The sequence below is a fragment of the Delphinus delphis genome, chromosome 12 (genome assembly GCF_949987515.2).
Source record: "Delphinus delphis chromosome 12, mDelDel1.2, whole genome shotgun sequence".
NCBI classification, from domain to species: Eukaryota; Metazoa; Chordata; class Mammalia; order Artiodactyla; family Delphinidae; genus Delphinus; species Delphinus delphis.
In genome coordinates, this window is record NC_082694.2 from 37660717 (window position 1) to 37676443 (window position 15727).

At 40.6% G+C, this 15727-nt stretch overlaps 1 protein-coding gene across 8 annotated transcripts in view; it reads right to left on the reverse strand.

The window, feature by feature from the left end:
- Positions 1 to 15727, reverse strand: part of EHBP1 (EH domain binding protein 1) — a 491141-nt gene that overhangs the window by 331134 nt on the left and 144280 nt on the right. For 7 of the 8 annotated variants that reach the window (XM_060026512.1, XM_060026505.1, XM_060026507.1 and 4 more), the window contains one exon: positions 11656 to 12059. In XM_060026512.1, the coding sequence (XP_059882495.1) occupies positions 11656 to 11759 (104 nt within the window). In that variant the 5' untranslated portion in view covers positions 11760 to 12059. Of the gene's footprint in view, positions 1 to 11655; positions 12060 to 12898; positions 13087 to 15727 lie in introns of those variants that run through there. The other variant, XM_060026510.1, reaches the window with a different exon arrangement.

Consider the following 15727-nt stretch of genomic DNA (forward strand, 5'->3'; position numbering starts at 1 on the left):
TCACAAAAGCCTATACTAGAGGTTCCCAAACTTTCTGGGTTGACAAAGCCCTAATTAGTGTGTCAGTAATTTTTTCATAGGCCAAAAGAAATACTTAACCATTCTGTTTTTTGGGGGTTTTTTTGCGATACGCGGGCCTCTCACTGCTGTGGCCTCTCCCGTTGCGGAGCACAGGCTCCGGACGCGCAGGCTCAGCGGCCATGGCTCACGGGCCCAGCTGCTCCGCAGCATGTGGGATCTTTCCAGACCGGGGCACGAACCCGCGTCCCCTGCATCGGCAGGCGGACTCTCAACCACTGCGCCACCAGGGAAGCCCAACCATTCTGTTTAAATAGTCAGGTCCAAACAACTTTAGAAAAATGTATGTCCTAACAAGTTGTGTTGAGTACTGCTAACTTCTCAAACATTAGATTCAGATTGGACACGACCTTCCCCTTTTCCTGTTTCATATGGATTTTCACATGGTACTTGCTTTTTGTCATAGCAACTACCAAAAACTCAGCTTTGTAAAAATATGGTATCACTAAAAGGAATATAACAATCTAATTTTGCAAATGAGCTACCTCAAGCTTGTAGCTTGTGTGGTTTCCAACAGATGTTGCTGTATTTCCCTCAACATTTTTAAGCATCCCTTGGCACACCTGTGAGTTCTCTGCGGCGCTTTCTAGGCTCCTCAGCGCACACTTTGAGAACCATGCACCTTGGCAAAAGATGACAAAGGATGACACCAAGGCATTGGCAACAGAAAAACTGGAGAGAGAATTAAGGAATCTTCAGAGGAAAAAAAATCAGCAGCTCTAGAGATGGTGCCTGGAAGTACAACAGTGCAGGTACTTGAGAAGCATCAAAACTTTTCTTTAAAAAAAAAAATTATTCTGTCTTTAGCTATCCCCAACAGTCCTTGCTTCCATGGAAGAGAGCAAACTTTTTTTTTAAATGAATAAATGAACTGGTTCAAATGTTTATATTAATTTGACAACTTTATATGTGGCATAGCTAAAGTACATTGCTCTCACTTTTAGCACACACACGCACACACATTACAAAACAGCTGAAACAAAGGAAAAAAATTCAATTCAAATTTTCAACTTAATAATTTCTGGAGTACCAATAGGACCTGTCACCTAACACTTGCCAAAGCTTTACTTTACACAGATATTTGAGGAGGACTCAAATGTGGTAGTTCTAAAACCTGGCTTGATGATCTTAAGCAATTGAGGAACTTCTAAAATGACAGATTTGCCAGCACTATTCCAGACCTACAGAATCAGGACTTTCCAAAGACGACAGCAATCACCTTATTTGCAGAGTGCCCCAGCAATTCTGAAATTAGCCAGTTTTGAGAGGAAATGGCTAAAACAGCACTGTCCAATAAAACCTTTTGTGATGATAGAAATGTTCCATATTTGCACCATCCAATACAGTAGTCCCTAGCCACATGTGGCTAGTGAGCCCCTGAAATGTGGCTAATGTGACTGAGGAACTGAATTTTTAATTTTATTTAATTTAAATTTAGATGTAAATAGCAACATGTAGTTAGTTGCTCCTGTATGGCACAGCATAGAACTTGATGATCTATGTTAAATATTCATTCTTCTAAATTTTCCAATGCGCACCCTTGATTTAAATTAGATGATCAGAAAACTAGGTTCCTCAGCCATATTCTCTCATACAGGGTTGTTATAAATGGTCAGTATAAACATTATCCTATTTAAAAGTCTGAGTCTTTTGTAGTTTGAGACGTTATCCAATGTCATACATTTTTTTCATAATAAAAATCCTGCTTTAATTAATTTCTAAGAAAAGTCTCTGCAAATGAGTTTGAATATTTTCTTTAGCCAGAAGGTATACTCGGTGAGCCAATGTGCTTCCGTTTTTGCCACAGCTGACAGTAAACTCAAAACCAACTCCAGTGTCCAGCGGTAACTCCTCTTAAGTGCCTAGTAACATGTACTCTCTGCTCCTCTAAGACTATCTCTGTTCTATTTATATCCCTAAATTAGTCAACATAGTGTTATTTTATATTCTCAAGCTGACAAACTCTTTTGGACATAGGCAGAGTATCAACTTTTAAAGTGATACATTCTTTGCATTAAAGTCATTCTTTTTTTATTGTTAATGCAGTAATAAAGTCAATTTTTAGAAGTGGCTTTTTTTAAAAAGAAGTATTTCAATAAAAACAACACTGGGATTAATAACTTCAGGAAATTTTTGTTTTGTTTTTGTTTTTGTTTTTTGGTGGTACGCGGGCCTCTCACTGTTGTGGCCTCTCCCATTGCAGAGCACAGGCTCCGGACGCGCAGGCTCATGGGCCATGGCTCACGGGCCCAGCCGCTCCGCGGCATGTGGGATCTTCCCGGACCAGGGCACAAACCCGTGTCCCCTGCATCGGCAGGCGGACTCTCAACCACTGCGCCACCAGGGAAGCCCAGGAAATTTTTTAACAGATCAAACTTACCAAAGAAATTCTTTAGGTGTCTATTAGCAAAGCGGCCTAAAAATATCACTGTAAGAGTGAAAAATAAGACACACATATATGGCATTCTGCAATAATTTTACTGTCCCAATTTCACAAACTCAGTTCCGCTCCTTTTAAAAAATATGCAGAATATGAACATCCCTATTGAACACTCAGTTAAAAATGCTTGTACAATTTTTCCTTTAGCACACTAGACTTTTTATGTTATGCAGTGAACTACTTCAGTGACTCTTCTGTTGATATGTTCCACAAAATTATAACAAACACATTGATGCATCAATAGCACACTTCTACAAATGCCTAATTTTAAGTTCCCTGAGCATCTAATTACAAAACTAATATGAAACTAAACTGTCATAAGAGTAGAACATCTTCGCATAATCCCTTACAAATCATTTAAAAAATATACTACCAAAAGACACAATTTATTCCATGGGGCCATTATAAAAGTCATGATAGGGAAAAGAAATTTGAAGGAAAATTGTCATAAAAAAATATATCCTAAACATCATAAATAGTCACCACAGGGGACACACACACACACACACACACACACACGAATGCTGGCAAGTTAATTCTACTTTGGAGGAACTAAGTTCGTTTCCTTATCCATATTCTTTAGCTGAAAATCACTTACTTAAAGTGGTTATTAAAAAAGAAATAAAGTTATAAAACCATATGAACCCATTTTGCCAGAAGCAAAAAGAGGTAGCTCCTTTCCCCAAAAGCCGAAGTACTGTCAAAACTTAGTTCATTTCAGCACAGCACTTCTGCTATCAGGCTCCTTGGTCTACTTCCACCTCTCGGGTCACTCCAGCCTTCTGCGCTAGTTCATCTTTCTCAAACACTCTTAAATGTTCAGGTTATATTTTCAGTCTTCTTCTCAGTCACTCTACTCCTTTTCTCTAGATAGTTCTTTTCACCATGTAATGCTTAAATAATCAGATAAAGACAATGGGCAATATTTACTGAGTGCTTACTATATGTCAGGCACTGTTCTAACCACTTTACATGTATTTTCTCATTTAATCATCAAAACAACTCTATGCTGGAAGCACTGTTATTACCCTCACCATTTTACAGATGAGGTACTAACAGATTAAGTACTAGATTAGTACCAGACTCTAGATTCCACAAACACTAGCTGTAACTCCAATGATTTAGAGCAGAGGTTAACTTTTTCTTAAAGGGCTAGATAATAAATAGTTCAAACTGCAGCCATCCAGTCTATGTAACAACTACTCATTTAGCATGGGTAAGACGCCATTTAGTATGACGGGAGCCATAGACAATATGTAAACCAATGGACATGGCCGTATTCCAATAAAATTTTATTTACAAAAGAGGCCGCTTGGATCAGGCCAAAGTTGTCAATGATCTACAGGCATACTGAGCCTGGTGTCAAGGCAACTGTGATGTAAGCACTGCAATATCCAATTACGTCTTTAAGGCATAAAGACGCTCCACTATTTTCCTTAACCCATCACAACTGAATTTTGTATAACTGAACTTCACATAGACTAAACATTTAAAATATAGATAAAATACTCTACATAACAATTCAAGTTTAAAAAAAAATTCAGTCCAAGAAACACAAAAATAAAATAACAAAGTAACAACTCAATTTATTCTCTACTAAAATTACATCTACCTCTGACAATTCATCTTGTGGAAAAGAAGACTGTCCTGTTTTGTTTCAAAGAATAAGGTGTTTAACATTCACATAACTTGTAACAGAAAGTTTTGCAAAGTAAAACTTTTTGCCCCACCTCTCCTCTCATTCATTGAGATTTCAGCACCTGACTCCCTGTCTTAACCATTTCTCCTCCAATTATTCTCAGCAATTCCAAGAGCCACATAGATAACTTGTCCCATAGCCTCTAAATTCCCTGATTGCCCTCTTCACTTCCAAAAATCTTTTCCTCCATTTCATCTCAACCACCAACCACCATGGTCATACCCTAACAGCTACAGTCTAAAGAGAAATGAGAGACCCCAGAGGTACAAAAGATGACCCATTTAAATATAGGGGAAAATTCTACTTAAATTTATTTATTTAAAAAAATGAGAAATTAAGGTATACCCATATTTAACATATAAAGCATATTAATTTAAAATATATTAAAAAATATATTGAAGATATGTGCTTGTTTTTTTTTAACTAATAAGCAAAGGAGACCACCACCTATATCTTGCCATAACTGTTAACCACATCCTCCAAAATCAAACATCTCATTCTGACTCTTACCTCCCAATTTTCTAGCTCATTCACTCTGGTATCCCAATCCCAACAACTATTTAATCTCTTTAAGATCTCAAAATCTTTATCCTCTTCACTCTTCCATCGACCATCCTAACTTTCATGTCCTTATTTTCCTCCTTTTCTATCCTATACTCCATGGTTCATCACTATAACCACTCCCATGCATTCACTCCCAATTTCCTTGCCCTTCTTTTCCTCACTTACACATTCCTGACATAAACCCATCCCTGGTTAAATCCAACTCTGCCTATTCCATGCCTGCACCCAAGCACTGAACATAACATAGCTGAATTAAAATATGCAAACATGCTGGGTGCGTTCACTTTATATCTATGACCACAATGTTAAGAAGGTCCTCAGCACTAACAATCCTACATTTCCCTACTCAATTCATTTTCATTTTGACGATTTCATACTTCCTCTCTTGTCAATCCTTCAATAACTTTCTGTCACCTCCCTCTTGGATGATGACTTCTTAATATTATTTTCCTGAGAAAACAGAAGCCAACAGAAGAGAAAGTCCACATCCTTCCCCACCAAATCTACCAACCTAAATGCTTCCCTACCCATGTACTCTGCTTCCCTCCTTGTAACAATGAATTGTCCCTGCCTCTATTTAAGTTCAAACTTTCCATTTATGTGCTGGATCCTGTTCCCTTTCTCTCATTCAAGGACCTTTCTCCTGAAGTTACTTCCTCTCCCAGCGCATCTTCAGTTTTTCCTGCTTTACCAACCATTTCCATCAGCATTAAAACGTGCTGCAATATCTTCCATGCAAAAGCTATACCTTACCTCTTGTCCCTCTTCACCTACTACCTAATTCTCCAGTTTGTAGCAAAATTTTCTAAGATAATTACCTATACTGACTGTATCCACTTCCTTTCCTCTAACCTAATCTAATTATGCTTTCATCCCCACAATTCCACCGAAACCATTCCTCAATGTCACCAACTCTTTCCAACTTGCCAAATCTAGTGGTCATCTTGCTCAACCTCTCAAAAGTATTTGACACAGCTAAACACTCCTTTCCTGATACATTTTGCACTTGCTTCCTTGGAAAGCACACATTCCTGATTTTCCTCCTACCTCACTACTGATTGTTTTCAGTCTCCTTTGCTGGCTCTTCCTCTTCCTCCCCACCTCTATATGTTGAAGTGTCCCAAGGCTCAATCCTCAGTCCTCTTAATCTCTATGACACCACAGAAAACTTCCTATAGGCCTATAGTTATAAATTCTATCTATACACTGCAAGACTCTAGCCTCTTCTTTCCCCTGAGCTCGAGACTCTTCAAATTAACTGCTTAATTAAGACCTCCAGCTGGATGTCTTCTTTTCTTAAAGAAAGCAAAGCCAATTCTTGATTTCTCCTTCACGCCAAACCTTTTCCTCCCTGGTGTTCCCCATCATTGTAATTAGTATTACATTTCACTGGTTGCTCAGGCCAAAACCCTGCAGTCATTATTGATCCATCTCTCACTTTACATCATATCTAATCCATCATTAAGTCCTGTCAACTACATCTTCAAAAAATGTATTTCTAGTTACATGGGTTTATACATTTGTCAAAACTTATTGCATTATACACTTAAAATGGATGCATTTTATTGTATGTAAAAGTGTAAGTTATACCTCAATAAAGTGTAGTAGAAGCATGTGTGTGTGTTACCTACATACATCCAATTATTTCTCACCACCTGCACCATTACACTGCTTTGCTACTTGGACTACTGCAATAGCAACCTAGCTTCCATTTTTACTCAGGACAGTTCATATTCCACAAAGTACCCAGAATAAGCTTTTTAAAATGTAAATTATATTACTTCCCTGCTCAAACCTCTACCACGGCTTCCTATCACATTTAAAATCCAAAAGCCTTACCATGATCTCAAGACCATATGTGATCTAACCCCTACCTACCTCTCAAACTTACCTGTTATCACTTTAGCTTGTTCTACTGTGTTGCAGACACACCAGCCTTCTAGATACTCCTAAAACACACCAAGCTTGTTTTCAATTATTATCTTTTTAATGTATTTCAAAAGTAGGTTTTTCACATCAAGGTGGATGTTCCTTTAGCTCACTCCATTAGAGCAACAGAGAAATGCTTGCTTAAGCCACCCAAAGAAGTGGATCTGGATGAGTACTTATTAATGTAATTTGGCCTTCGTAAACTCAAGTTAATACTTACAGTGCATGTAGCATTCTAACATCCAACTGGAAAACTAACTTGGGATCAGTTACAGAGGGCCTGGAACATCAGATTAAGGCGTTCATATTTTATCTAACAGGTCAGCGTCACACACTTAAGCACTGGGAAGAGCTAGTTTTTCACTTTTCAAATCCTGAGGTCACAAGGTTTGCAAAGAGTTGTGGAATAATGGAGAAAATGAGGGGTTACTTTCAGGGATATAAACACCTTTATGTACCTCTAGAATTTTGAACCGTGTGATTGTATTACCTATTTTAAAAATAAATTATAATTAAAACTATATTTAAGAAAAAGGAACTCTTACATGACAGAAAAACCAGAAACCAATATATTTATGCCTTTGGGGGAGAAGTTTACAGTACTTTAAATACTTTTTGAATGCCATAACTAAGACTTATATAGAAGAAATATAAAAACAGATAAAATATGTTCATATATGTAGAAGATATATAGATATACACAGAAAATATACATGCTCATAATGGTTCTCATCATGTAAGGGAGCTCCTATCAGAATTGAGCTCTGCCACAATGATACCACAACGTGCTAACTTTCAAGTAGTTTCCTCAAACACCTGAATAGCCATTGAGAGGTCATACAAGTGAAGACTTCTCTAAAATCTAAAGGGCTGCAGGTGATAAAAAGGGCTGCAGGTGATAAAAAGTACAGGATAAGAGACAAAGTAAGAGAGCAAAGACAGCACAGTCTCATTCTCTCAAACTCATCTCCAGCGGCCAGTCTCACCACTTGCCAAGAGCTACATCAGTTAAGTAAGATTAATAATTAAATGACTTGGGGACAACAATAAGAGAAGAGGAATATGAACACTTATCATCTCCAAATTTGCTAGAGCCTCTACCTGGTTATCAAGGAGTGATGAGGAATAGGACTTCATAGTATAGTTTCCTTCTCTCAGATGAATAAAAGTCTTTCTGGTTTTTGTTCCTGACCTAACTTCTAGAGCCACTACGCCAAGAAAGAATCATGAATTAGACCCTGTTGAACTAAGGAAATACACCACCTTGGGCAAATGCAAAATACTGTAAGACAGCAACAAAGAAACGTGTGAGAAAGCAGAAACTCCAAACCCTCTAATGTATAGAATCCATCCTTTGATCAAGGTAAAATGCTGTGAGTTTGCTCATGGCCTACATCTAAAAAAAGACAGCCTCCTGAAACTCTTACCTTCATCCTGTTATCTGTCATGTCCAGGTTCATAACCTATGGCCATGACAAGAGAACATGGGAAACATTTCTCCTCTCCTTAATCACAGAAATAATGCGTTCTCCCTTGGAAAACATATCCTGATTCCCATTAACCTGTTCCATCAACAACCTCTTCCATTCCATGCCTTTCTTGAATCTATTGAGTTTCATCTTCATTCCCTTGAGTTTCAAATTCATGCAGAAATCAGTATACTTTACCCTGGAGTCATGAATGGGCACTTGGTAAGGTTGAAAACATTATTTTAAAATACTGCTTCTTAAACATTAATGTGCATAGTATGGATCTCATTAAAAAGCAGATTCTGATTCAGTAAGCCTAGGGCAGGGCCTGAGGGACAGCAGTTCTAACAGGCTTTTGCAAACTCTCTTGCTTCTCAGAAAACACTTGAAGTAGCAAGATTCTAAAAGGCAATGGCACCTATATACACAGTTTACCTACAAAAGCATAATCCCAATGCAATGCTAACTGTCCTTTCTTTTTGTAGTTTATTCCTTCTTCTCTGATTTATACTAGATCTATTTTCTTATCCTCTCAACACCTACAATTTATCTTCAATGCCTCTTTCCCTTTATTCAGTTGGCATCTCTAAATTTCCTTCCTCTCCTTTTATTTTTCCATACCACCAACACAATACCTAAAATGTAAAAGTAGCTGATAAAATATGTTCTTACAAGGTGTCCAAGTCTGTTTTTATTCTTATGTCCTTTAAATAGATTCTAATTCAGCACACATATCCAATAATTTAAGAATTCTTGCAAGCATCAACATGAGGAATAAAAAAAAAGGATGTAAGTATAGAAATTGGGCCTAATCTGTATTTATCACAAGGACCCTATGCAAAGTAAGGCAAAAGGAATACTAACTAAAAATCATAACAACAAATTTGTATGTAAGGAAAAGATTTTAAAGCTTTATTTAAGGATCCACCTATAAATAAAATTCCAGGACATCAAACAAATATATTATTCTTTGGGCACTGTCACCTCGTTAGCTTTAAACTATATTTTTAAATGAGAGGGGAAAAATGCAAAATATTTAGAACTACATGTCTAAAAATTCTAGAATATCCAAATGTTTCTTGTGTTAAGTCCAGACCTTATCATAAAGATCTAATTTAACAGGTGTACCATAATGTCCAACCCTAAAAATAATTAAGCCATCTATTCACCTATAATCAAGTTAAATTTTCATCCTTGCTTTCACCTTGAGACACATTAACAATAACTTACACACTTTTTAAGGAAAAATAAAATCCAGGGATGACACAAACTGTGAGGAAGAAACTCATGTTGTGAATAAAGGATCACCTGACATGTTCTATTTCCCTTAAGAAAAGAGATTCAAATTTAACCGTCTTAAAGTTGATGCCCCCAGCATACTGCCAAGTTAAGAAGTACTTGTAATCAGGATTTTCCTCATGTATTCCCTAGTTTAGTCAGTAGTACACCCAGTCCTCCAAGCCAGAAACGGGTATCAACCTAGACCTATCCCTCTCCCTCATCCCCACCCTTTCCAGACCCCTACTGAAATGACCACCAAGTACTATCCATTTTGTGTCCTAAGTGTCCCTCTGCTCTATTCTCTCCATTTCCTCTGCCACTGCCTTAGTCTAAGCCTTTTCTCTCACCTTATCTATTACAATAGCTACCATACCATCCCTGCCTCCAGTTACCTTTTCCACTGATCCTTACTCCACACTGTCATCCAAGTGATTTTCCAAAATATAAACCTAATGTCTCTTCTGCTCAAAACCTTTTCCTATCTCTCCATCACCCACAGAATAAAGTCCACGCCATGTATAACAGCACTTTACTTTTTATTATTTGAATCCTGCCTGCCTCTAAAACATCATAGCCCACTGCACTCCTCCCATTCTGCACTTTAAGCCCCATCATTATCCAACTACACTGCTTGAACTTCCAGCATGCCACATGCCTCCATGCTTTTACATAGGCTGTTGCTTCAGTCTAGAATATCCTTCATTTCTTCCCCTTTAGCTTCCTGGCCAATTACTATGAATCTTTCAAAACTCAACTCAGCTCCAAGAAAGCCATCCCACACCCTACCCTACCCTTAAAGAGTTGATTATTCCCTTGTCTGCCAACTTTGTAAGTAATGATGACATTTTATTGGGCATTTACTATGTGCCTGACATTGTTCCAAATATTTTACATGTATTAACTCATTTAATCTTCACAATAACCCTTCCTATGAATTGGTACCATTATTACCTTTGTCGATATGAAAACTATCTCAGAGGAGTAAATAACCTGTCCCCAAGGATATCCAACTGTTAAGTGATAGAGACAGATAAAGATCCCTACATCATATTTATATTATTGCACCTATCACAGAGAATTTATTTACATGACTGTCATTACCCTGGACTGTGAACTCCTTGAGGGTGGGGATTATGTCATATTCAACTCTAAAGCCACAGAGCCTACCATAAAGTAGGTAATCAGTACATGCATTTCTTGAATTGCACATAAAGCAACATTCCTAACAAGTTCAAGAGAAAAGCATTCGGAAACTAGTTTCCAAATAAATAGTCAAATATGCTTTAAGAGTTCTAGAGTAGAGGAAGCTATTTTTCCGTTTAATAAAAAGGATGTTAAAAAGAGAGATTAACACAGACATGAGATTACAGTCCATGTGGACAAGGAAATGGACTTACTTTTGCAGTAATACTACTTAATCACTGCAATAAATCAAAACCCGAAGTACCATTTGCTTAAGATTAACTTTTTTCCTCTGAATAAATAAGAATTCTTCTTGCTTATCATTCAGGGCAGTGAAAAGAAAGCCCTAAATTTACTTTGCTCAAGTGGAAAGAAGCAAATCATAGACCAGCACTACTAATTGCTTCCTTAAGTCTGGCCAAGAAATGTATCCCATTAGGCAATTAAAATAAAACACAGTTGCCTGACTAAGCACAGAACAAAAGAATTTCTAAGGTTGTATGGACTGGCACTCTATTATGCAAATAATGAAAAGTTATTTTAAGCAAAAAAAATAAAGATCAAGAACAAATTAAAACAGATTATCACCACCCCACAAGAACAGATTTCCGTATTAAAACTCTATTGAAACATAGACATATGTTACATCAAAACATATGCATATATGTTTACAATATTTCAATAGCCATTCTTCATGCCTCCTTAAAGTTATAAAAATCAAAGTTATTCTAAGACTAATGATGAAAGACCTCAAGACCAAATCTACTGTACTTAGTGTGCTCTCATAGTTACAGTCCTCTGAGCCATACTGAAGTGCAGTAATTAAAACCCACAGAGTCGGTACCAGCAGCAACAGTGCACACCACAGTACTTGTTAGAGGAATCTGCACCCCGCCCAGCTTCTACACACTGTGCACTACAGAAAGGTAAATCTGCTGTCAGAAGCAGCAGAGTTTAGGCCACAGTGAGTTTAGGCCACAGCACAGCAAACTCTACACCCAGGCACTTCTTACCATTTCTTGGTACATTCAACCATCAGCTCCTGGTAGGAGGCCACAAACTGGAACTTGGATGCGTGTTTTCCCACACGCTGTAGTCTCTTCCAAACTGAAGCCATGATGATCAGTCAAAACAGTGGAGCAGTTCTGGGTTAGCAACACAGCAGCTTTAACAAAGCAGAGGGTCCAAAGCAAAGGAGCTTTGCATGTATGTCTGTACTTTAAAAAACTCAACTACAACTTGAAATGATGTTTGGGGTCCATAAGTCTTCTCCCTGTTTCACAGGGTAAATCACATCTTAGATGACTGGCCCAGTCAAGAACAGTATGACACACATCACAGGATGAGTGAGAGGAGGTTCCCTCATGGAGACATCACCATTCCACCTCGTGGGTTATATGATGTGTATTCTGGAGGACTGAAAAGCAAAACAAAGAGAAAAAATATGAGGAGAGAAGCATGAGAAGTGACTAACCACCCATGTTAGATAACACTGCAACAGACAAGCCCAGTTCTCCGCATGTTTTTCAAACAATGAAACAAAACACCAACCTCAAAAGCCAGTAACATCAAGGATGCAAGACACCAAGGAAGAAATTACAATTCACACCAAAGACGTGGAGCAACACATCAGGTAATCAGCGTCAACAACGATCGAGAGGCGAAAGTCGGGGCCCTACCTCCCTCTCCTAGCATCACAGAAGGGCGAGCAGAGCGGGAAAGTCTAGGGATGCTGTTTAATGTCCACCGCCAGTCAGAGGAAGAAGTGGAGTATTTTAAAATAAACTTTGTTTTTCAGTCGATAGTGAATAGCTCTGAGTCCTAGAATATGTGCGTGGAACAAATTAAGGAGCGGGGAAGAACGCTGCTGTTGAGTCGAAGGGGGAAATGGATGGGGAAAAAGGAGTGGAGGGAAATCTCAAGGCAGAGAGAGGGCAGTGTCCCGGCTCCAGGCCACTTGGGCTCTCCTCCACCTTTGCTGCCAACCGGAGGGAAATGGAAACTCCTGCCTGGGCGTGAAGCAATGACCAGCGAGGCAAGTGCACGGTGCGGGGTGCAGTGCCTCCCTCCCCCATCCTCAGGGAATAGTCCGCCGAAGCCTCCTCTCCTCCCGCACAGAGCCCAGACCCCTGCCCCCGAGCTGAGGCAGGCGGTGGCTCGCCAGCGGTCCCTGTCACCCAGGCGATGCCAGAAGACCCCAGCCCGGTCCCAGAGCCCCGGTCCCACCGCACGTCCACTCCCGCCCCCTCCTCACACCTCTAATCCCGCTGTCGGGCTGAGTCTGGCCCGGTTCCCTCCTCAGCGCCGCTCCTCCGTCGCCGCCGCAGCAGCAGTCGCCGCCGCCGCCACCGAGTCCTCCATCCCCGCCGGAGCCACATGGAACAGCCGAGCCAGCCGCGGCGCTCCCGGGAGCCGGGGTCTGCAGCCCCTCAGGCGGACGGCGCGCCTCACGCCCGCCCCCTCCCGGACGGAGTCGCCCCGCGACCGTCCCCCACCCTACAAAACCCTGCCAGAGCCGCCGCTCAGCGCCCAGCACCCCCTCCCCCGCCTTCCTCCTCCGCCACCACCATCATTACCTCCCCCGCCGTACCTCTCACACTAACCCTACCCACGGCCGCTCAACCTCCGTCCGCCCCGCCGCCATTGGCCAGGCCCCGCGCTTTCCCCGCCCACCTCGGCGGCAGGGCCTTTAAGGGGCAGGGAGGCCTCATTGGCCGACCCGGGTGCCCATCACAGGGCTCCACGCCCCCCTCCCCCGCAAGTTCTGGAGGTGTTTTTTTCCCCAGCCGGAACGCGGTGTACAGTATACCCTTCTTTAAGAAAAAAAAAAAACAAAAAAAAACACTGGAACCCTCTAAGGACAATCCCGCCCATTCTTCTGATTGGCTTCGAGAGAGAAGCGATAGGTGGGAGGAGTAAGGAGTGTTTATAGTGATCTGAAAGGTGGTTGCTGAAGGTGGATGTCGGTCAAAGGCGTGCCGGGTACTGGGCGGGGTTTCTGTCTGGAGTCTGAGAGCAAAGCCCGCGACTGGCTTCGCTGCAGCTGTGGGCTGTGCGGCTACTGGGGTTTTCTCTCCTTTTCTCTCCTGTCCCCACCCTAGGAGCTGGGTGTGCCCTCTCCGCCACTAGCCGCTAGGGTGTTTGCGAGCACAGTCTTGGTTTCACCTCCTGGGGTTTTTCCTCTGACAAACTGTGAAGTAATGACCCGGCCAGCCCCCGCCTAACATTTAGTCAACTGGTCCTCAGTGAAACAGATTCAGTAAGCTGAGCTAGGCACAAAATGTTCACGGTGCAATTTCTTCTTGTTCTGATTCTTAAACAGTTCTATGAATCTTATTCTTCTGGTAGGAATTGTAGATGAACTTGGGAGTGGTTGGTATGTAAGAAGGGTAGTTAGAGGCAAAGGAGAGGATGAAATAACCTAAGGAGAGTGTGAGGGCACGGGCACTTAACCTTGTTAAAAGAACCAAGGACCCTTTTGAGAACGATAATGAAAGGCATAGATACTTTCCCAAGGAGAAATATGTCCTATCATAAGACACAAAAGTTCGCTTTCAGTTTTAGGTGGTTCACAGACCTCTGGCGTAGAGAAAGAGGACAAAGAATGAAATTGGGGGGTGGGGGGGAGGGAGGACGAGGAATCTCAACATTTGAGGAAGAAGCAAAGTGGGAAAGAGACTGAGGAGGGAATGGTCAGAGAAGTAGGAGCACCCTACAAGCCATGGGCAAATTGAAAAAAGAGAAGGAAGCTAACATATGAAAAGAAAACAAGCAAGATGAATCCTGGAAACAATTAAGGCTCATTCTTAATCTTACTAAGGACAGAGAGCAGGGTGCATGGACAAAATAGCTTGATAGGTGTTAGGGTCTAGGGAAGGATTCTTTGAAGGACAGGAAGAAGGGCAGTGACCGTGAGAGTCGAGCTCATCTGCAGACATAGGGAGGCAAGAGAAAGGAGAGATTGAAGAATCGGGATAGATGGGAAGACACAGAAGGCTTGAATCCAGTATCGAATTCTATTTCCATTTTCAATAAAGAAAGTGATATAATACAAGAACACAATGTACATTTAACAGAAAAGGGCACAGATATCACTTATTTTGCTATAGTCTCAATTTTAAAATATTAAAGATAACCATAATAATTATATTGATTCTTATTTTGTGTACATCTTGCAGTTCTCTGGTGTCCTTCCTGAGTGGTTTACTAAGTCACTATAACCTACAGCTATTATTATGATCATAATTGGATTTAAGTGTATGGGTTTTGTTGTGTTCTTTTTGTTTTTTTTTTTTTGCGGTACGCGGGCCTCTCACTGTTGTGGCCTCTCCCATTGCGGAGCACAGGCTCCGGACGCGCAGGCTCAGCGGCCATGGCTCACAGGCCCAGCCGCTCCGCGGCATGTGGGATCTTCCCGGACCGGGGCACGAACCCGTGTCCCATGCATCGGCAGGCAGACTCTCAACCACTGCGCCACCAGGGAAGCCCATGGGTTTTTTTAAATGGCTAATTTATAGAAATGGTCATAAACTATTTTAATCTATGTTGCCCTTCAGGAACAACCCACATGATAATCAGGAGGGTTTTGCATCCTATTTAATATTATTGTTCTTCAAACTTTCTCATGTGGTTATCCTGGCTTCTTTTAATACTCTTTCCCTTCCTAAAAAGAAGAAGAAGGAGAAGGAGGAGTGTGTAGGACCCTAGGGAATCTTTCTCAAGTTGTGGAAAATTTCGAGAACAACAGTTTCTTATAAGACAGATTTTCTTTTGAGGGGAAGTATTTCTCTTGGATGTAAACTCTTCCTTTTCATCCTAGCTGCAAAGGTAGCCAGGAAGAGACCAAGTTTAGAAATGAAGGAATTAAAAGCACCTTGACATTGTTGCTAAGCTCAAGTTCACAGGCTCCTGGAGGCCCCACAGAGCAGCTACTTCTTCCCTTATAACTTTTTTTTTCTTTAATAACCTGTCTGCTAACTAAATTTATTGGAGAATCTTAAATATATAATACTTTAAGATCTTTTTATCCACTTATTCGATACTGAATACCAACTGAGTATTGATCACATTAAATGCTATTAACGG